This window comes from Telopea speciosissima, chromosome 5, assembly GCF_018873765.1.
Source record: "Telopea speciosissima isolate NSW1024214 ecotype Mountain lineage chromosome 5, Tspe_v1, whole genome shotgun sequence".
Classification (NCBI taxonomy): Eukaryota; Viridiplantae; Streptophyta; class Magnoliopsida; order Proteales; family Proteaceae; genus Telopea; species Telopea speciosissima.
Window position 1 is genome coordinate 7328515 of NC_057920.1, and position 23830 is coordinate 7352344.

The 23830-nt window shown below is 39.2% G+C and overlaps 1 protein-coding gene across 2 annotated transcripts; it reads right to left on the reverse strand.

Moving 5' to 3' along the window:
• Nucleotides 1-197: 197 nt before the first annotated feature.
• On the reverse strand, nt 198-21015 carry LOC122662722 (activating signal cointegrator 1 complex subunit 2-like). 2 transcript variants are annotated; one of them, XM_043858437.1, is made up of 10 exons: nt 20472-21015; nt 12859-13018; nt 12674-12735; nt 12371-12445; nt 11304-11398; nt 10893-11006; nt 3891-3947; nt 3658-3755; nt 2765-3207; nt 198-1363 (listed from the first exon to the last, which is right to left on the reverse strand). In XM_043858437.1, exons 1-10 carry the CDS (start codon nt 20938-20940, stop codon nt 288-290), a joined length of 2649 nt encoding a protein of 882 aa, XP_043714372.1. In that variant the 5' UTR covers nt 20941-21015; the 3' UTR covers nt 198-287. The 2 variants fall into 2 exon arrangements, with proteins under 2 accessions (XP_043714372.1, XP_043714373.1); XM_043858438.1 differs by lacking the exon at nt 12371-12445.
• Between the last annotated feature and the right edge of the window lie 2815 nt (nt 21016-23830).

The following is a 23830-nucleotide window of genomic DNA, read 5'->3' on the forward strand; positions in this document are numbered from 1 at the left end:
TAGAACCTCCAGAACGTTGTACTTCAAAATCAAAAGATTGACACAGTTCAAACGAAACCAAGTAAGAAAAAGGACCTTAACCCACTTCAAGATCCCAATTGAAAACATTGATAGGTGTACAAAACTTTGCCTGCACAAACAAATGGCAGGGTGAAGGACTACATTTATCCCAACAAATGCAAGCTATATCGGTTTGGTAAATCTGAGAAAGAGAATGGAATTAAAAAATATATATATATGTGACAAGGAAGGTATTACCACCAATGTATCAGTTCCATTCATGTACTTCAGTAGCCACCTAGTCCTGAGAAGTGTTTCTTCATGGCTCTATCCTTTCTGTAATGATTGCTACCACCACCCCCTCTTCTTCCTCTGCCCCTTGAGTGTGTCATATTCCCTCTCCCTCCAGTCTCAGGAGTCTCTGACTGGTTCTCCGGCTGTTCATCAGCCTCCGTTGGTGTTCTAACAGTCCCACGGGGAAGGTTTCCACCATGGCCAAGGCCAAGAATCAATTCTCTCTGGGATTGGTTTATTACTGCTGCTTCCTGAGCACTTCCAACTGCAACAGAACCAGAAACTTTGTAGCTGTAGTTTTTACCATCTTTGACATAAAACTGGGTCTTCTTCTGAGAATTCCATTTAGAACCATTAGTGCTCGAGCCAGAGATTTCAGTTTCATCTCCCCGAGATTTCCCTCGAGCTGTGCTGATCCTGTCTCCAAGTATCTCTGGCTCCTCAAATCCAGAATCCACAAGACTCAGACCCAAGTCATCAAACGAGTCATCATATTCATCTTCATACTCGTACTGCGATGCAAGAAATGCAGTCTTAGCTAAATCCTTGTCATTTCTCAAGTCCAGGGTGCTAGGGTCGGGCAAACCATCCTTGGGCTTCCTGATATACCGTCCAGTCACAGAGGAACCAGAAGATGAGGATCCCCTAGCATCCTTCACTGCATCAACCACATCATTAGAAGGCAACACTGCAGGCTCTATTAGGGCCCCTTTTCCTTTATAATTCCTACTCATAGATGATGCAGATTTGGGTGGTGGAATATTTTCTAGGGAAATATCCAAGGACTGTAAATCTTCATGTAGAGTTCCATCCAGTATCCTCTGAATCACCTCTTCTGGGTTTTGATTGTAGACTTCAAGACACGCAGAGAGGAATCCTTTACCATATTCAGGGAAGAGATCTTTTATTTGACTGATCTTGGACTCAATAATTGCAGCATCTTCATCCATCTGCACCTTGTTTGTGAGTAAAGGTGGTCCGTTGGGTTGTCTAGTTACAACTTTTGAAGATGGAGGCATCACACCACGACACAAATATTGATATTGTTCATCATCCATGAAAATCCATCCTGCACATCAAAATGAAATTAAAATTAGTTGCTTCAAACTCTGACAATATCTTTCAATTGTAAGTTATCTTCAACATGTACTCACAATTAAAAAAAAAAAAAGGAACAATAACAGGCATGTACAAAACCTGAAAATTTAAGAGATTCTTTATTTCTAGATAAAAGTTTATATAGATCATGTATCCCATCCCAATGTCTCTTTTGTGCTCATACCAAATAATAAATCAATAGACTACTTATTCACTGTATAAACTATGTAGTTGCTCAAAAGGTTGATACTTGTGTATGAAGACTGAGCAACACTATAATAACATATGAATCTCGAAGCTAAGTTTAACATACAGATACAGTTCTCAACAGATAGACATGAAATTGAGGATACAGTTTTATTTCTAATATCCCGGACACAACATGGAGTATGTAAAAAAGAAGACAGGACTTGGATAGGGTACAAGGAATGAGGACATGACTCTTTATTTTGCGATGTGCAAGACAGTGAAGATACAAATTTGGATATATGTCCCATCTAACATGTTAGACACCATTCTATTAATGGGTTTAAATACACAAAGTATCCGTTTGAGAAGCTTCACTTGGTGAAACTCTGAGCGCTTGCTAGAACTTAACAGAGACAGCTATGAGAATGTATTATTGCTTGTTATGAAAGATGGAACTTGACCGCAGGTATCCCACCTAACAGGTTCACAAAATGATAGTAATGTAGTTACTTCTGGAACATTGTACTACTGGAGTGTTCCCAGAAGGTTCCAGGAACATTGCAAACCAGCCCACATTATCCAGCTTAGATACCATGTAACAACACTATATGATCAATGTGCCTCAAAGACTACATCTTTGCATATTAATTTCAGAGATTCAATGTGCCTGAAACACCTCAACCAGGTCAATGAAACTGATATAAGAAGCAATGAGTCTTTGTGCACATAACTTAGTTGAGTTGGTTCAGCTCTTGCTGAAGAATAAAATTTTCAGAAAGTCTTTCAGGGAACCAGGTCCCATTAACTCCACTAGCATTGCTTCTCGAACAACTTAAACCCTACTTCTAAGCAAATAGTTTAAGATATAAAACTGAATATGTATTGCAAATTCATGCTTAGTCTATAGGTTTAACAACACTCCATATAGATTCTCACACTACAGATGTCAAGGAAATCCCCCCCCCCTCCTACATCCTCCATATTTAGGAGTTTAGGACCAAGAAGGTAGACTCATCCAAATAAAAACTTAATTAAATCTGAAGTTGTGTTAATAGCCTTTAGGTTCTCTTCAACATGTGTCCCTCAATGACCACCGAATCATCATAATTAAATGTGATTAGTATAATCTACTGAAAGAGTTGAGAGTCGGACCAAACCAAGCCTTTAAGTTTTGAGCACTTACCACTATCACGTAGATTATCAAGCCTGTTCAACATTTTGCAATTCTTTTCAACGTTCTGAAAGAATGTTCCGTAGCTCTGGTTCTCTAGAACATAATTTGAACGTTCTCCATTTATCTCCCTAAAAGTTTGAACCAAAATATCTCCCCTTATTACTGGATCCTCAACATTAGCTGGAAACATCTTTGTTGAAGCCAGAAACGGGAGGCTGCCTAGAAATACTTCATCACTAAGATAGCAGATATCCAGTAATTGCCAACCTAATTTAACAATTCTTGTTGACAACATCTTGAAGCTAGTAGCAATATTGGAATGGTTTTCTCCAACTGAGTTCTGAACTGTATCTGCTTGAGCTGTAAACATATGTCTCAAACCCTGTTGTAAAGATGGAAGCAATGAATCATGCAATCTTGAAAGGGTATTGAGTAGTTCCCCGTTTCCATAACTGCAAGGACAGTAAAATAGCATTAGATTGGATTATGAAAAAAAATTCTATGAACATGTGGATAGTTTTGGAATTAATTAACTACTATGACCTCAAAACAGAATTTCAGCACAAACTTGATCAAAGCAGTGGATTATCATCCACCAGGCTACCACTTGGGAGGTTCACAACAAAGGATCTCCCAGCAACGTGGTAGAATAGTTTTATTGATTCGATCTCCTCGGGACAATTACTTTTAAGTCCAGCCGAAAAGTCCAGGTAAATGGCATATAGGTTTTACGATTTTATTTATCATATTTATTATTGCTTAGGAGAATTTCTTGATGGGACAGATCAAATGCTCCAACACAAGTGTGCCTCGGATTCTAATACTCTGTTCATAGAAGCTAGTTACTCACTATAATAGTCATATTTAGATTGATATCAATATCTCAGGATAAAAAATGTTACCTTGTTTCGACAGGACAAGAGAAGTATACAGCTGCAGGTTTGTAGACATTAACAAAAGTAGCAAGTGATGCAATTGCATCATTTACGAAGTCCATCACCTGTGCAGAACAGAGCAAAGTTCAGACCAAAGCAGCTAACCTGATGTACAAGCATCTATCTGCCCTAACGAAAATAAGTACTCAGTTGGCCAGCACGGATCTTCCCCATATTCCTAGAAAAGAAGAGCAACTTACCTCTAAGAAATCTGCATAAAGTCGACTATCTTCATGGCTTCCAGAGGAAAATAAGACCTGTAAATATGCTTCATGACATAAGATAAATTGTTTTCCCTGCTTGAGATGAAGTGTCTAAAATAGCTGTGGTAGTAATTTTTCATACTCATAAATTCTTAAATCAAAATTATAGATTGAATATCTAACCCATAATCAAAATCAGACATACTGGCCTCAACAAAACCAAAAGGCCAATACCTATACAGTTTTTCAAGCTATTATAAGTCAGTCACTTTACTCGGCTCAGACTAAGCCTTATCCCAACTACTTGGATTCAGCTACTCAAATCCTTTTCTCAGCTTTTTCAAAAATTATACAAACTGTACATAATCCCCCCCCCCTCACGTGTAGTACACGTGGATATAACAGAGATGATGTAAGAGATAGGGCAAAAACATAATATTCCAGAATTTTCCAAGAGGTGCTAAGGGTAATGGAAAAGGAAGAAATGGCAAATTAGAGAATACCATTATCGTCCAAAGTGGTTATGGGTTTATGCCAAAGGTATGTTTTGGGAGGTGGTGAAGTGAAAAAGAGCAGCGGGATAATGAACCATGGACAAAAACAATGCAGCAAAGTAATCTTCAACCTTATTCAATTGATCAAACTAATTCCAAAAACACCAATCTCCAATGATCAGATCTAAATTATAAAAAAACAGGTCTGATTTTTAGAAGGAGAAGGCACTATTCTTCAAAAACTTGATCAATCTTTACACAAGGAAGAACAAGTGAGCAAAACTCCAATTTATAAACTCCCACATGCTAAATAGAACTGACGAAGATATTTGGACAACAATGGATGTAAGAAGCTTCAACAAAAAACTTGGATCAGATCTGAATTAGTGAATAAGGCTAGGATCAAGCTCTCAAAGTAAGTTGGATATGAACCAAAAAACCTTCACATAACCGAATAAGTTCGTAGTTGCAACCAATAACCTCGGAACACACTGTTGTAATCCCAATAAGCTGATCTCCAAGGTAGTGGATTCAAGTCTTCAATAATGAAAGAAATTCGATCTCCAATAGTAGGATACTCAGTCGCAATAATAGGGCAGCAAGTCCACATAAAGGCAGCAGTAACATGTCAACCAGTCATGCTTGCAGAAGCCAATCAATAGAACCAGCAAGGTAGGTAGTAAAGCTCAATAGAACCAGCAAATATAAGATAATCACTCAATAGATCCAATAAGTAGTTGAAGCAGCTAGCCACATAAGAACAAGGAAAATAGGTTGATAATTGGAAAAATCGAGCCATAAGAATGAACCTGAATTTTTTCCAAAAATAATTGATGAATGATACTGAAATATGGGTTGAATACTCCTCTGATATGTATAAGAGTCTCCTTAAAATATGAGCTTGATAGGAAAACCCTAAACCTAAAATCGATTGTTGTCAGGGTTTTAGAAAACCCTGAAATTGAGATCGATTTAGGGAAAGGGGGCTGTAATTGCTGATGTAGACATGTAATAGATGCTGACCAAGGCTGCTAGAATGGAACCTCCAAGGTGAACAATCAATCTCCAGTAAGAATGATACCTGATCTTCAAAGGGGGGGAGACTCCAAAAAATCGCAGAAGTAGAGCAGGGCAGCATTACAACACTATACCAGCATAAAGGACCTTCTTCAAGCCTTGAACTGATGAAGGAGAGTTCTCTTTTAATGTTAGAACCACCTCCAAAGCACTCGAACAGCAGCAAACATCCCTAGCCCAAATCGATTTTTATCAGGGTTTTGGATAACCCTGAAAAGAAGAGATCGATTGGGGTAGGGGTCTTCAAAAAAACTTGGATAGGTGCAATATTGAGGTCGATTGGTCCTTGAAGTGGGAGTAATCAGCCCTCCAAAAATTAGCAAAAACTGAAACCTGAAAGTCAGGGTTTTTGGCAGGTAACTAAATTAGCAGGTTAAGGAATTTTTGCTGTAGAAACAAATCCAACCATCAAAAAGGGTCCAAACTTAGGTCGAGTAGGGCTTGTAGTAATAGGGAATAACCCCCAAAAGATCAGCAACATCTGAAAAAGGAAACACCAAAATCGATTGGAGTCATCTGACAAGTTGAGAACTTGAGATCGATTAGGGTATGGTGGCTAGAATTAATTAAAGCTTGGAGAAAAAGGAAATAGGGAATGAGGATAATGGAATAGGGTAGAAAGGGCCTGGAGAAGGGTGCATAGGGAGCTCCAATGGTGGAAGGTCAGCCTTCAATAGCAATAGGAAGTCGATCTCCAAAAAACTCTGGAAAACCCCAAATCGCAAAGATGATTCCAGCAGTATTTTACTATAAAAAAGTAGATAGAATGGAGGAGGGCAGCAACTAAATCATTGGTCAGGGATTTTACCTCATTAATGTTGCCCCCTTACAAGGAGAAGGAGAAGAAAACTAGAGAAAGAGAAGCCGAGAGAGAGAGAGAAGGAGAGGTCGATTGGAGAGATGGAGTAGGGTTTTTTCTCTTTTTCTAACCGAGATCAGACCAGCTCTGATACCATGTTGGCAGAATCGTGGGTTAGAAAGAGAAAATGAGAGAAAATAATGTGTTATATTCATTGATAGGTAGGCCCCTCTATTATAAATAGAGGGGAAATTACAAAGAGACTAAACTAGGCTGCGATGTGGGACTAAAACCCACATAGCCCACTTACACTTAATAACATAAGAAGAATAAAACTACCCCAAAAAGACCAGAATACCCCCACGGTATTCTGGATTACATATTCCAACAGTCTCAAATCATTGTTTCAAATTCTAATTATTGTATGAGAACTCAATATCAACCTACTACAACGGAATCAGATCAACTTACAAGGTAAAAGGTTAATTATGATGAGGTTCAAAACCATTAACTTCAGTAAAAACCTAACTTGACCCCAAGTACAAAACAATGCAAGAGTATAACTAACCTAAATGTGAACTTCTGATTCTGAAAACAAATTTAAGTTAATAAATTACACTAAGGACTCAGGAAAAAAAAGACTCAAACTGATTAGAAAAAGAAAAATTAAATGGCCTAAAATAAACTTAAGGATTTGGCTATTTGACAAGAATTGGTCCCAAGAGAGGATGCCACAGAGAAAACTCTAGATAAGTGGGGGAAAAAAGGAAGCCTAAAGACAGGAAACAGAAGCAATACCCCAAAATGCTTTGTAAATCAAAAACTAACTTGGATATTGTAGAATTTCGTGAATACTGGCATGAGTCAAAGTGACTACACCCATCTTTAGTAATAATAAAGAAAAGAACATTCTGGAATGAGTACAAGGACAGAAATACCCTTATGACTATTCTACCCCTAAACCCATATACAACACTCCCCCTCAAGTTGGTGCATACATATCAAATATGCCCAACTTGCTAACAATAGGAAAAAATAACATATTGCTGATCCCTTTGGTAAGGATATCAGCTAGTTGTTGACTAGACTGGATAAACGGAATACAAACTGTTCCCTGTTCCAATTTCTCTTTGATGAAGTGTCGGTCAATCTCAACAGGTTTGGTACGATCATGTTGGATGGGGTTGTGAGCAATGCTGATTGCTGACTTGTTGTCCCAGAAGAGCCGCATTAGAAGATCAACATTCATCCCCAGGAGTCTTGAAGAAACCCCTTGAGCCAGAGAAATTCACAAATACCCTGTGCCATAGCTCAAAATTCAGCTTCAGCACTAGATCGAGCTGCAATAGCTTGTTTTTTGCTTCTCCAAGTAGTTAGGTTCCCTCCAACAAATGTGCAATATCCGGATGTGGACTTCCTATCATCAGGACTACCAGCCCAATCTGCATCAGTGTATGCTTCTATCCGGAGATGATTATGTGAAGAATACAAGACTCCCTTTCCAGGAGAGGACTTGAGGTAACGGAGTATTTTGTATGCTGCTTCCAAATGAGAAGAGTAAGGATCATGCATGTATTGACTGACAACACTCACAGCAAATGCGATGTCTAGTCGAGTATGTGAGAGGTATATCAATCAGCCAACTAGCCTCTGATAGCTACCCTTGTCCACTGAGTCACCTCCCTTACTCTTCAAATGTATGTTGGGCTCAAGAGGGGTGTCTGCTGGTTTACATCCAAGCATCCCTGTTTCACTCAATAGATCCAGGATATATTTTCTTTGGGAAAAAGATATGCCCTTAGCTGAATAGGCAACCTCAATCCCTAGAAAATATCTTAATCTCCCCAAATCTTTGACTTCAAATTCGGTGCCCAAATATGTCTTTAGCTTCTGGATTTCATGTGCATCACATAGACAATCAAAATGGTCATTTGCTGTCCCATCCTTTCAACAAACTATGTATGGTCAGCATTGCTCAGCTTATACCCATAAGCAACCATAGCCTTATGGAAACGGCCAAACCAAGCCCTTGGTGACTGCTTCAGACCATAAAGAGCCTTCTTCAACTGACACACCTTTCCCTGAGTCTCTGAAGAGGTAAAGCCAGGAGGTATCTCCATGTAAACATCTTCTTCCAAATCTCCATGCAGGAATGCATTCTTTACATCAAGTTGTTGGAGTTCCCATCTTCGATTCATAGCACAAGAGATGATAACCCACACAGTATTCATCTTTGCTACAGGAGCAAAGGTCTCTTGAGAGTCAATTCCTTGGGTTTGGGTAAACCCTTTGGCTACAAGTCTTGCTTTGTATCTTTCCATTGAGCCATCAGCCTTGTGCTTCACAACAAAGACCCATTTACAACCAACCGGTTTCTTTCCTAGTGGAGGACTTACCAAATCCCAAGTCTGATTCTTCTCAAGGGCAAGCATTTCTTCATCCATCGCATCCTTCCATTTCTGGTCGGCTATTGCTTTCTGCCAATTGTTAAGGATGGAAACAGAGGATAAAGAAGAAACGAAAGCATGGAAAGCAGGAGTTAGAGAGTTGTATGACACAAAGTTGGAAATAGGATGTTGTTTACGACTCCTTTTTGGTTTCCGAATGGCAATAGATAAATCAAGACTGGGATCAGGAGGTGGCTTACCAGAAACATGACTAGGAGCACGACTTGGAGCGGGAACAGATGTCGATTGTGTAGGGTCGGTAATGGTGGTCTCTTTGCACCGAGGGCCATCCAAAGGAAAATCAGTTCCCCGAGTGTAAGTCTACACATTAGTTTTCACATTATTCTCCCCCTACACCTGTTGTTGTTGCTCAATCTGTCCCACTTCTTGTTCCTGACTTGTAACTCAATCTTCTAGTTCAACAAAGACATCCTCTATAGTAGGTATCTTAATGTCCAGAGAAGCAATCAGCGGGACCTCTTCACCACTTAGAATCTCCCCCTGCAGAGGTACCGGCTGTTTAAAGTAAGCCTCAGACTCCCAGAAGACGACATCTATAGTGACAAACACCTTTCGTGTAGGAGGATGATAGCATTTAGGGCTGCAAGTTTGGCCCTGTCGGCCCGAACCTGCCCTGAGCCCGAACAGGGCCTGGGCTTAGATTTCTGGCCCTGAGGGCAAGTTAGGGCCAGAAATTCCTGGCCCTGAGTCAAGGTCGGGTCGGGTCGGGTCAGGGTTGAGACCTCTGGTCAGCCCGACCCTGATTTTGACCTTGATTTTGGCCCTGAAGAAATTTCTTTATCTATTAAAAAATAGAAGCTATTATTCATATAAACAAGTGCTTAGCACACTTGGTAGTTTGTGTTGTGTAAAAACCAATTACTACCAAAAGGTCTTGGGTTCAAGCCTCCTCTCTCACATCTTACATAGTCTATTTTAATTTAATTATTGCAGGGCCAAGGCCAATCAGGGCGGGCTTGGGCTGGGCTTGGCCCGTCAGGATCAGGGTTAGGGTCAAGGTATTTAGGCCCTGAGTTAGGGTCAGGGCGGGCCTGGGCCTGGGCCCAGCTAAGGGGACTCAGGGTTGGGCTAGGGTTTTAAAAATCCCGGCCCAACCCGACCCTGTTGCAGCCCTAATAGCATTTATACCCTTTCTAGGTAACTGAGTAACCCAGAAAAACGCACCGCAGTCCTTTGGGATCAAACTTGCCGTGTACATGGTGATTCCTGGCAAACACGACACAGCCACAGACCTTTGGAGGCACAACAAAAGTGAATTTCCCAACCAATATGTCCAAGGGACAGCTGCTACCCAAGACTCAAGATAGGTGGCTGTAAGGACAGCATCACCCCAGAAGCGTGGAGGAACAGTCATAGTAAACATAAGAGAACGAGCAACCTCCAAGAGATGTCTGCTGCTTGCGGTGGTGGCTGGCCTTAGGGCAGAATCACGATGGAGAAGAGAGAGAGAGAGAGAGAGAGAAAAGAAAAAAAGGAAAAAAAACTCAATTCCCATATCCCTGGAATATTTTTTGCTCTGATACCATGTAGAATTCCGTGAATACTGGCTTGAGTCATAGTGACTACAGCCATCTTTATTTATAACAAAGAGAAGAACATTCTGGAATGAGTACAAGAGGACAGAAATACCCTTATGACTATTCTACCCCTGAACCCATATTACAACAGATATCAAGTAGAGTCAATGAGTCATTCATGGAGTGTACATTGTATATTAACAACGCATGAAATGCCACAGAAAAGAAATAAAGCAAGCACTCACAACAACACAGCCTTACCCCAACTAAATGGGGTTGACGAGCACTTAAAGTAAGAAAAGTCATTATAGGCTCAAACAACTTTCTCTTTTGTTCATTGATTGAGTAATGTCAATACGAAACAACTGGTGCAAGAACTAAGATTGAAGAAAATCAATAACGAATAAATTCTTACTGTTTTTTCCTTTTACAACTAAATCTTTCAGGGCCTTTTCCCAAAAGATTCTTCTATGGTTATTACAATCATAGAATGTGGCATATCTAAGAAAATATAGAAGCAAAAATCATTGAACGGTGAAATGGAGTATATGTAAAAGGAGAGCTAATCACATCAGACTTCAAGTAAATCTAAAAAATTCTACAATATCCATATATACACAACAACCCATTTAAAGATAAAATACCTCCAGTGATGAGCTGCAACGGTGATGCATTGTGTGGACAATGTTCAGGAAATGAGATACCACAGCTGCTAAATTGTCATGGATCTTTGGCTGGGCTTTCAGAGAATTAATAACCTGGCAAAGCATACTTGTCAGAAAAAATAAAAACAGTTCACGTTACACAAAAAAAAAAACTAATGTCAAGAAGAGAAGCAGCATTCTGTCAAGTATAATAAGGCAGTAATCCATCAACCAAAGTTTTTTGCAGATTTAGTTTCCAAATCTTTGCAAAGATCAATGTTAGTCCTAAAAAATTACAATCAATAGAAACTATCTTACCCACATACCAAATTTTGGAGCCAAAACTCAAAACACACAGGTAAAGGCAATGAAGCAATAAAATAGAGAATCTATTTAGATGAAAAGACTTACCAGTAACTTAGTTAGCTCTTCATTATCATGACCATATATGGCACATATATCTAACAACTTTGGCAAGTCAAGCAGCTTCTTTTCCTGCAAAAGGACTACATGGAGAATGAATGAATAATAGTGCATTTGATGTTTGACCAACAAAAAATACAACAAAATAATAGTGCACCTGAAAACTTATTATATCATATCCTAGTTAACAACTACATCTTTTGAAAATTTTCAGCAAGAAAATTCTTAAGATATTTCAAAAAAGAGCGTTTCCAGCGCACGAGGCTCCCACTACTGCAGGGTCTGGGAGCAGCAAATGTACGCAGCCTTACCCCCACTTCGCAGAGGTTGTTTCCATATTTCAAACCCACAACTTGATGGTTGCAATAGCGCAATTTAACAATTGAGATATTTCTATAGTAATGTATTTTAATTCTCCAATTTTTAGGATGAAGTAAGATAGTAAATAAATTCAGAACAAAATATTTAGATATAAATACATAGCAAAACTTATCAGAATGGCCTGCCTTGATAAGCTTATCAAGATGGCTCAAATATCTGCCATGTAGAAGATCCGATGTCGCTCAAATTTTATGGACAAGTAAACCCCAAGGTAGTAGGTACCCTGATCACACGTAAAATTTGAGCTTAAACAGAGTTTGCCAAGTGGCAAAATAGATATTTGAAATTTCAAGACTATGGAAGACTGCACAGTAGTGGTCGGAGTACCATAGACGTGCATGGACATACATGAGGATGCATATATACGGGAGGATATTTGATTGGATTAGACTCTGAAATTTGATGTGGTTAATCTAAGGCATGTACTATATCTATCCAACGGTCGGAATTTTCATCATCATTCCATATGGCACATCAAGGACGGACCATTCAAATGAGTTTTTCCTATATATATTCCGCATATATAGTACATTGATAATCAGAAATTCTTGTGCAATATGAGAGAGAAATATTCATAAGCAATTAAGGTTAGGGTCATTTTTATCATTTATGATCTTAATGAAGTAATCCGCGCACACAAAAAATCGTTTGCATGGCTCATAACGGAAGCTTGCCTCGACAGCATATTGATCTCAACAACATGGAAAGCTGATGCAACCAATCATGTCGTTGCATAAAGAGCGCACCCTCTAGATTGGCCAAATGTCAAATTTCGTAACCACTTCAATTGTATGGCCCACTATGTATTAAATTTTCTCCTCATATTTTCAGACACCAACAACTTAGTCAGAAAGGTGGATCTTTCAACCATATTTCAAGCTTTATGCAGCCACAAAGTTGAATGGCTTTGGCTGAAACTCACCACATGACTAAACAATGATAAAAGCACAAATTACAGCAAAAGAGAGAAAATAAACCTCCATGTTCCTTAGCACTGAGGCTGTCACTGGCCAGGGCGCCAGGATCCCTATTGGAAGATCTGTTTCAACAAAAAGTTATTGAACAAACCAAAGATTAGACAGAGGGAGATATAGAGAACAATCTAAACAGGACAACCATCAAAAGGATTACTAAGATCCATGAAATCAGAATTGAACCTTACATGCGATATAAGGCCATAAAGACACGACGGCTTAGCTCTAATTCTCCAACAATGACCCCTGCAACTATTCCCTTGGCTCCCCGGTGAGGGAAGTCAAACCATCGATTTCTAAACTGTAGAAAGCTATCCAGAAAATCGTGCAAAGAAGCATCACTGGCCACTATAACCACAAAAATAAATAAATAAATAAACAAATTAGTAGACAAAACAGAACTAATTCACATTCTTGCTGATAAATTACACCCTCTCAATATTATACTATGTTGGTTTGACAAGTGAACCAACCACATTTGAGAGAACAATGACAAAAGTAATAATGTGCATGGAGGGAACAATTCATCTAGATTCTAGATTACATCAATTAGACTGACACATGTGAGAGACAAAAGATGAATGTGCCAATGTTATATACTTGGAGAAAAAGATGGTGAGCTGGTTTGGAATATATTTAAGGATAATCAACAAAGTAGTACCATAATTCCACCTACTCCTCCAACTAATAAAATGCTTTGGCAACAATTATGTAGACGATAAGGGAAGGGGGTAACTGACAAATATCCATGCTTAAAGAAATTTAATTAACTCTTTTAAAATCACTAAAATGACATGTTAAGTTTCCTTCCTCTCTATCATTCCCAATCCCTTTATTGCAAGGATCAATAACGCGGTGCTGAGTTGCTGAAGCTGGTTTCGACCAACCAGGAAACCGAGATTTCCCATGTTTCAGTCGAAACCTGGTATTTTCTGGGCAAAACTCGACATGGGATGTGCTGGTCAAAGCTGATTGAAACTATCGAAACTGGTCAAAACTTGGAATTTTTTGGTCGAAACTATCGAAATTTCCGAAATATTTTCGAAGTATGTCAAAACGGTAGTACATATAGATTTCTTCTCGGAAACTTGGGAAACCAAGATATCTCGGTTCGAAACTGAGCTCTTCTTCCATGCTCTATTGATGCAATTATGAACGAAGATACACTATTTGTCTAATTAGACGTGCCTAATGTCACATATGGAAGTCGAGTGAACAGCTCAACCAAACAATACTCAGTAATTGTTGCTGGATCTTTAGCAAAAACACAAAAATAAGCAATCAATCCTGTTGATTGGGGGTAGGTAGGATGGACTCTAAACCCTCCCAGATGAGATCCCAAGCAAACCCAACTCAGATAATCAACTCAAGAATTAACAAAAATTTCAACTCTCTCCGATGAGAGCCAACTCTAGCAATCAAACACAGACAAAGGGAATATGGATCCCTTCAAAAGATGGGAAAGATCCAACGGTCAGATTTAGAGTAATTAGAAGATTACTAAATCTGAAACTTACTCAAAACTCAACAAAACTCAAATTCAATCAAATCAAACCATCAGCTATGCTGAAATTTAAATAGAGTTACCCTCACATCAGACCAATACTAATCCCAAATTATGTAAACAATCAGATGGTTCAATTGGGATTAATTTTAAAATCTTCAAACCTGAGGTAAAGAATTGCAGAAATAGGAAGATTTGTAATAGGACCAAAACCACAGGGTAGAAACCCAGCAAACCGTGGTCGAGTTACCCTTTTTGGGGTGACTTGATAACCCCAAAATATTTCCCCTACAAAATGGGCTGAAAAACAAAGAAAAACAGGGGAGCTTTATGGTTTTAAAACAGTGGTTAATGACTGATGCAGTTCAAGAGAGAAGTGTTCATGTGTAACTGTTCATGTGAACTTTGTGATACTGTTCATGCTTCAGTGTGGGCCCATATTTTGATTCTATTTAAGCCCCAACCAAGCCCTTTTTCTGCCCATCGATTCAAGCTACACCCAGGCCCATCTAAGTCCATAATCTGGTTCATATTAAAGCCCAAGTTTTGTTTCAATAAGCCCATGTTCTGCCCCACAACATGGCCTGTAATTCAGCACTGTTTGTAGAAGATTCTGTGGAGATATGTCCAGCACAGGACTTAGAAGATTTTGCCAGATTTCACGGGGTCCAGCCAGTCTGTTGCGTAAAGGTTCTGCTGGAGAGATTATTTCCTTCTGGGAAAAGATTATTAGAAGCAGAATCTGACAGATTTAAGGCCCCAAAAGATCCTTGCATGGATGAAGAATCTGCGGAAGATTTTGGTAGATTTTGGGGGGGCCCATAGGATCTTTGCATAGAGAAGATTTTATGGAATTTGGCTGCTGCCTTGCATGAAGAGGAGTTTCTAGAGGAAGTTGCTGGATTGTGCCTAAAAAAAAAAAGATCTTATTTAGTTTCTATTTTGTATTGTCAGTACTTAGTTTCTATTTCTTTGTTCTTTTACATATTATAAGAAGAGGAAAAGGGGGTTTCTGCAAAGAACGATTTAACGAAGAGAAAAGAGTTGATTTTACCAATGGTTGTGTGAGGCACTATCGGAGAGAGTTTTATGTGAGGTGGGAGACCTCAAGCTGAGATGCCTAGGTGGCTAGGTGAGAATCAGATACTCGAACAAATCTACCCAACCTTCTATTTTCTCCTTTCGTATGTAAAAGAACAGAGAAAAACAAAAATCGGTTATTAATTCTGTTTTCCCTATTTCATTGATCCTGTTCCTATTGATCTCCTACTGGTTATTCCCCAGTTCGAGATTGACTTTGCATTAATGACTCTGAATTATTAGGAAATATCCACAAATAACAATCACCAAATCTGGAAATTAAAACCCATCAAATCTGAGATTTAAACTGAGAACAGAATAGACAATCAATGGACAGAATAACATTACTTGTGTTGCAATAAAACAGAGTATGAAGAAAGAAAGTAATAAAGGTGATAATGGTATCCGACCGATAACTCAGTCACTCACTGTAATGGCATCACACCAAGGCTTCCAACTGAATCGCACAGCCTTTTTGAAGTAATCTTTTCAAACTTTTATTAATCTCCAATCAATCCTAATCTGACTATGAAAGAAAGAATCCTATTGGCCATTACTGTCATAATTGAAATAGGAAATAAACTAATTAAAATCTAAGCCTAACAAGATCTCCACACAAGTGTTGGAATTTGGTGGCTAAATTCCAACTTGGTCTCCAATGCTAGTTGGCGGTGGGGTCCTCAAAATATGGATGTCGATCTCCTCATAAGGTGCTAGCTCAGTAAGCATGAATAGACCCAGGATATGTTCTAAATCCATGCTGTATAATGGGCTTAAATAAACCCATCCAATAGGCTATTGCTACATCACCTGTATTACCATCTGCCAGCAGTGTTTATAAGCAGATAATGATTGATGGTATCATTCTCTGTACTGATATACATCGTGAGACGGACAAAATGATTCAACATGTCGTCAACCACCACTAGGCTTAAGAGACTTTAAACTCCCTCCAGGCCTCAATAAATCAGAAGCTGAACTGAAACGTGACCCAGAAACAATTGTTAATTAAACGAATGGGATTTTTTGCCCATAAAAATATATTTACATTAATGAGTTCAACAACAACAGCATAGCCTTATCCCAACTAAATGGGGTTGGCCACATGGATCCTAGCTCTCCAATCAGCTCTATTTGAAGTCATACATGATTCGAGGCTTAAGCTATGCATGTCTGATGCAGATTTATCACCAAACACGGCTTCTTTGCAGGAATAAGTCTAAGGTTGGGTTTTATACATGTTGGACCTTTGATCCCATGGTTTTCTATGTAATAGGTCACTTTTATGGACCTAAAGTATGGGTAATAAGGTTGCATACGGGATTACTTGTTTTAGTTCCATACTTAGTTTTATTTTGGTGTTTTTGTTCATAAATTGGACTGGTTCAACCAATGGTTCAATTTAAGTAATTTTAGTAGTTTTCTTTAAGCGTTTAGTGGAGCTGCATTAGGACTCTGTTTTCAGTCTAATTCAGTTTCCTAGTCAATTTAAGTTGCCTAATAGATTAAGGATTGGGTTAGGCCTTTCCTTTTTAATGTAGGAGTCTATTTTTAAGTCTTTTATATAAGGTTGTAAGGGGGGCAAACATTGAACACCAATTTTGATTAATGAAAAGCTTTTTGCTGCTCTTCTTCTCCATTGAAGATTTTTGTCTTTTGTTTGATTAAGGCTGGTAGGATTGGTGTTTGATCCAGTCGACACTTTGTGGTGTGAAGCCCGGCTGGTTCCTTTGAAGCTCTACTTTCAAGTTCTGATTTTTATTCCAGTTTTCACCATCAAACAAGCTGCTGCCAAGGAATTTATGCAACAACAGTGAGTTTGAATCACCCCCATCCCCAACAATTCTTCTTCTAATCCTCTCACAGCCCAAACCCTAAGATTCCCCCTTTTGTTTTCAATTGTCCCTATACCCAAGGATTTAAGTATCGGTATCGGGTATCGTATCGGTCAGGCGATTTTAAGAGACGTATCGTATCGTATTGTATCGTATCGGAGATACATATCGATCGGTGCAGAAACGCATGAAAATGATCAAAAGCAAAAGATTCAAGTTTTTTTCAAAAAACTTACCTAACCCTTCAAGAACAGCTTTTGAATTCGAATGTAGGCTGTTAGATCCACCAAATGATGTGATTTCAGCTCCTCTAAGTTTGTTTTTGGCAAAGAATTGAAAGCCCTCAAGAAATCTTGCCCAAAAAGCAAGTTTAAATGTGTTTTTGGAAGGGTTTCTCAAAGCTGGGAAGACCTTTTTTCCGCCAGGACTGCTAGAAATCGAGTTTTAGGTGAAAACAATGAAATGGGCATGTGTTTTTTTAAGTTAACGATCATCTCGATGTATCGGATGTATCGATATTATACTTCGAGACGTTCGAGTCGTCTCGATACATATCGTTTTTAAATATAATAAAATAATCTTTTTTAAAAACTCTTGACTGTATCGATACGTATCGATCGTATCGTATCGTATCGTATCGGTACGTCTCGGTCGATACATCTCGATACAGTCGAGACATTTACATTTTAAAAAAAAAAGATACGTCTCGGCCTGTATCATATCGACCATGACCGATACCGAGACGTATCGGCCGAGACGATACGATACGGACCGAGACTTAAATCCTTGCCTATACCTAAATTCTGCCTAGATCAAACCAGACAGCCAAATCACACCAAACTTTGATCGAATTCTCCTCTCACACTGAGGAAAACTCAATCCAAGCGGCTCCCTCATCTGACCATCATTAACCCTAAAAGTCCATTTTTTCCTCTTTTCAAAAACCAAAACCCTGACCTGCACCTTGCTGCCAATTCATTCCAGCACACTTCCCTCCATTAAAACTTAACGTAACCTTCACTGGAAGACTTCCCTACATCAACTTAGCATAACCCTATCATCAAACCCTAGGTCCAATCAAACTCTAACCCTAATTTCACAATTTTCACCTATTTTAACCTAGCGGAATTACCCAGTTCATAGCAGATCCTGGTTATTGGTTCCTAGTTTGATTATTCAAACCTAGGACTACATTAATGTCTTTCCTCACCACTTCTCCTATGGTTATTTTAGGCCTGCCCCTGGCTCTTTTAGTACCTTCAATCTGAATCAAATCACTCCTTTGTGCTGGGGAATCCATAGGCCTTTGTGAGACATGGTCGTACCACCTCAAACGACTCTCAAGTAGCTTATCATGAATTGGAGCTACACCCAAATCAGCTCTAATGTGGTCATTCCTTACTTTGTCCTTCCTAGTCTTGCCACACATCCATCTCAACATCCTCATCTCCACTACACTTAGTTTATCTAAACGCTTCTTAACTACCGAACATTCCGCACCATACATCATCATTGGACGTATGACAATCTTATAAATTTAGATTAATGAGTACCAAAATTGCTTCTTATACCTAATTCCAATCATGCCAAAATTTTGAGAGCTAAATGCATCAAGGATAACCAAGGTATTTAATAAGATTATGAGCACAAGAAAAATGTCATATGAAAGGAGGAGAAGCATTGTGATTTCAATTTATAAAAATAAAGGTGATACTCAGAGTTGCAATAACTATAGAGGCATAAAACTAATGAGTCATACTATGAAATTATGGGAGAGAGTTATTAAAACTACACACCTGAGAGTCTGAGACAAGAAACTACTATTTCGGAAAATCAATTTAGTTTCTATGCCAAAAAGATCCGCGACAGAAGCTATTTAGTTACTTAGGAGACTCATGGAAATATTTAAAGATTGCAAGAAGGATCTTCATATGGTCTTTATTGATCTAAAAAAGGTTCATATCGGAGTCCCTAGAGAGTTAATCCAACAAGTACTAAAGTAGAGTGTTTCAAGTAAATATGTGGACATACTTAAAGATGTGTAAAATGGTGGGATGACTAGTGCAAGAACTATGGGGGATCAAGATAGTGAATTCATAATTTCAATTAGGTTACATCAAGGATCATCTTTACGCCCTTATTTGTTTCAGCGTATCATGGATGATTTAAACATAAACATTCAAAACAAAGTTCTTTGGTGTATGCTTTTTGCTGATGAAATTGGATGATATTGTTTTGGTGGATGAGACAAGCAGGGATTAACACCACGTAGGATCTATGGAGATCAACATTGGATAAGATAAGTAGAACAAAGATGGAAGTATATGGTGCGTAACTTTAGTTGCACTAGGACGGATAATGAGCAGGGATTGAGATATTGGTATCAGGGACGGTATCGGTCTCCACCGATACCAACCAATCTGTATCGGCCGGTTTTATCCCTAGTTTTGATTAAAAAATGGGTTTTTTTTTAAACAACTTCCATAGAAAGTACATAATGAAGATTTTACCCTTGATCTGATACTGATTCCCGATCCAAGATCGGCCTCAACCGATACCGATAACTCATTCCATGATAACGAAGTGGTGAAAAATGATGAGAGAGATTCCACAAAGTAATTATTTTAGGTATCTAGGATCAATAATAAATATAGAAAGTGATGTACAGGATGATGTTTCACAGAGAATTAAAATAGGATGGCTGAAGTGGAGAGGTGTATCCGGAGTGTTGTATGATCAACGTATTCCATTAAAACTTAAAGAAAATTTTATAGGACAGTAATACGACCGGCTAAGATGTACGGTGTAGAATGTTGTGCAGTTAAAAAGCATCATATAGACAAACTCAGTGTAGTTGAGATGAGGATGTTGAGATGGATATATGACAAAACTAGGACAGATGGAGTATGGAATAATCATATTGGAGCTGATTTGGGAGTAGCTCTGATACATGATAAGCTACAAGAAAGTCATTTGAGGCAACATGGCCATGTTTAACGAAGGCCTTTGGATGCTCGAGGACGGAGGAGTGATTTGATTCAGATTGAAGAAGCTAAAAGGGATATACCTAAAATGACTCTAGAAGAAGTGGCAAGGAAATACATGCATAATTTAGGCCTTGTATCAAGTAGGACCTCAAACAGCGCTGATCGGACAGTAAGGATCCATGTAGCTGATCCCATTTAGTTGGGATAAGGCTGAGTTGTTGTTGTTAATGCATCAATGATAACATATGCAATACTTAAAGGATCTAAAATTTGCCTAGTCTGGATTCAACAAGAAGTCTGAAAAGTGGCAACAGTGAAAAGTATTAAGAAACAGAACAACTTCAAAATTCCAAAAAATAAAAATAAAACAACCAAAACATAAGGTGGAAGCTAACCTTCTATCCAGAAATCTCTAGGGGGCAAATTGAGCAAGCGAGACAACTCCCTGTTGAGAAGGTCGACGACACGCTGGGACTCTACAGGATCCAAAGCGCCATCTTCAGCACCGAGCCCGGAGGCGACAGCTTCGTCATGGGGAAGATAATTAACGAAGTTGCCACCCTGTTGACGATTAGAAACCCAGTTCCCGTTCTCTCCCAATCGAACCCTACTAGTAGTAGTAACCGAAGTGGTGGTGGCGATACTGCTTCTGCTGGAGGAGGAGGAGGAGGAAGTCGCAGCTTCTGCACCATCGGATGATTGTGTGGGAAAAGATCGTCTGAGAGAAGTAGAGAACGGAGGCTGTTCGTTCAGGGGTTCTTTTGTTGAAATTGAAGTATTACTGGTCTTAGGGACGAATTTTTTCTGAGTTCGCAACGCGCCTCTGTTTCCGTCTTGTCTCTTGTACGCAGATCGACCAGACATTGTTCCCCAGCGATTTTGCCTCTGATGATCAATCCTTCCAATTATCGATCACAGGAGGGGAAGAATGTTTCTTCGTCTCTTAAGACGATTTTGGATTTCTGGGTTTCGCTCTCTCGTCCGAAACCTCTCAAGTCGTAACGACCCGTTGCATGGATTTAAAACTTGGATCGGATCGCGGATTCTTGCTGATTTCGGATTGAATCGGATCGGATCGACCCCAACTTAATCGATAGGGTTACAGACCTAAAGGCAGATTCCGGCCCGACCGATCCAGACCCCGATTCTGGGTTTTTTTAACCCTGACAGTGGCCTCACTCATTGAAAACTTGGGGTATAGGAGAATCGTTATTCCCTCCAATTCGCTGCCCCCTCCAATTCTTCACATGGGGGCGGAAATGACCACCCTACCCCTTACCTAAAAACACTGCCCAATGTGGGGTCCACTCCCCCTATTAGAGGAATCGGAGGAATTGGAAGTGTCCGCAAATTGGAGATGATGATTATTCGAGGACATTGGCGTGAGGATTGTTGAATTAGTGTGTTTATCAAATTCAATTTAGTTAATTTAGATAATAATTAATTTACAGGAGTATGGTTAGGTTAAGGTTTATATATTAAAGCGAAATTTACGAAACACCCCCTGAAAATGGGTCGAAACTCAGATCACCCATTGAAATTTGAAAATACTCAGATCACCCCCTCTACACTAACAGTGTTAATTTGCTGTTAGTTATTGGTGTAAAAAGACTATTTTACCCTTGTACTAAATCATTAGAATTAAATTTACAATACTACCCTTTCCTTCATCTTCAACCTAAGATACCCCACCCCTTCCTCGCAACTCGCCGGCAGACCGCCACACCACCCCGCCGCCGCCGTCGCTTTACTTATGGTTTTAACCCTTTACTTAGGGTTTCAATAACCCCACAAAGAGAAGCTGAAAAGAAACCTTTAAACACAGCTCTCCTCTTCTTCCTCTCTGCGTTTCTTCTTCTTCAAGGGCTAAAAGACAGGAAAGGGCTCAAAAGAAAAAAAAATAGGTGTAATCGATAAAAACTACAATATAACAAAATAAATCTAGAGTCAGATCTATAATAGAACCCAAAAACCTTCTTGTTGTTACTAATTGAATCCCCATCTGCATACTGTACAAATTGAGCCTTTCGCTCTGCTCTACTTTTCCAAGATGGGGGAAACGAAAAGAGGAAATATGTGGTTCGGGGAAAAATCACTTGCAATCATGTTAGAAGCTTGCTTCCTGGAAGAAACTAAGGGATGCGGTAAATAATTCACAAAGCACTGCTGATCCACAAACCCACAAACCCATTGAAAAGCTTCATCTGAACAAAAAGAGGAAATATTATTTTCTCCGTTCCACTTTCGTTTTTTAACTATTTTTTTTAAGGGTTTGGTTGTTTGTGGGTTTCGCATCTTCACCGGCAATTGCATGGAACTTCGTAGATTTTATTAAGTTTTAACCTCAAACCCATGTTGGACGATGATGCTAATACGAATTAGAGCAGAGCCGCTGCATTTTTTTTGGCGGTGGGTGATTGCAGTGGATGATGGCGGGATTGTGGTGATGTACAGTAGCTGGGGTGAGGGGTTGGATGACAGATCAAAAAAAGCTCTTATGTTGCTGCTGCGAAGAGGGTTTGATTGGTGGCAACCATGGCGATGGAAGAGGATCGACGGCTGCAGTGGTGGCGATGATGGTGGTGCTGGCGGAAGAAGAAGAAGAAGAAGAAAAGCAAATAGGAAGAAGAGGAAATTCGTTGTCTTTCTTCAGTCCGACGAATTTCAATTTTGGAGTTGCAGGTAATTTGGGAAGAGAGTGAAGAACGAAGAAGAAAACATTAGACTTCGGGGGGTTTTTCTCTGCAATGGGTAATATTGTAACTTTACATTATACAAGGGTAGTTTAGGGTTTTAAAAATTATTTAAGTCGCTGACTTCATCGTTTAACGGTGGACCACTAACGATAGGGTTGAATCTGAGTATTGGGCTCTATTCCAGGGGGTGATCTGAGTATTTTCAAATTTTAGGGGGTGATCCGAGTTTCGACCCATTTTCAAGGGGTGTTTCGTAAATTTCCCTATATTAAAATGTCTATAACTATGGGGAAGAGCTTCTAGCTCAATGACAGGCTTTCACCCAGTGGAAGTGGTATAGTCCAGGGGGTTGAGTGATCGATTCATACCCCCCACCTTCTAGACTATAGTAGTAGTATTTGTAGGTACTTATCAATAAGCAGGCCTAGTACTTATCAATTAAGGTGCACTATCATCTTCACATGGGAATGAAAAACAGAGACATGGGTATCCCTAAATATAATATGAATAGACATTAGGTTGACAACTAGCCCACACAAGAAATCATCCCACATGTAAATAAAGGAGAAAGTTTTCGATACTGAAGGTTCACCACATCATCCTAAGGTTCACAAATCCCTATGGCCTCATATGTTTAGAGGGGAAGGTGGGGTGGGATAGTTGGAAAGATGAGAACCACATGTTGGTGGGTTTTTTTTGAGGTGGAAACATTGAGGTAAAGTTACTTTTTCGATGAATAGTAACCAAAGTACCACCAATTTGGTGGGACTTTGGATTGGATAGATGTGGGATTTTGAAATGTTACATCAATGAACAAAGCATTTAATGATGTTCCTTTTAAGCTTTTATAAGTTCATCACCCCAGGATAATCAAACAAGATTGGGGTGAGATTTTGAAGTGCAACATCAATATTTCCCTCCCCCCCCCCCCCAATTCTCCCACCCCACCTAAGTCCCCTCTAAACATACTGGGCCTACAAGATTTTAGTATATTTCCCAAAACACTGGCTCAAGGAAAACTCAATTCGAAAATAAAAATGATTTAATGATTACAATGT

Coding starts and splice junctions, on each gene's coding strand:
- LOC122662722 (XM_043858437.1), bottom strand. CDS start 20,940: ATGTCTGGTCGATCTGCGTACAAGAGACAAGACGGAAACAGAGGCGCG. Junction 11,399..12,370: donor GAGATCAATATGCTGTCGAG/GCAAGCTTCCGT, acceptor TTCTCCATGTAG/TCCTTTTGCAGGAAAAGAAG. Junction 1,364..2,764: donor TGATAATCTACGTGATAGTG/GTAAGTGCTCAA, acceptor TTTGATGTGCAG/GATGGATTTTCATGGATGAT.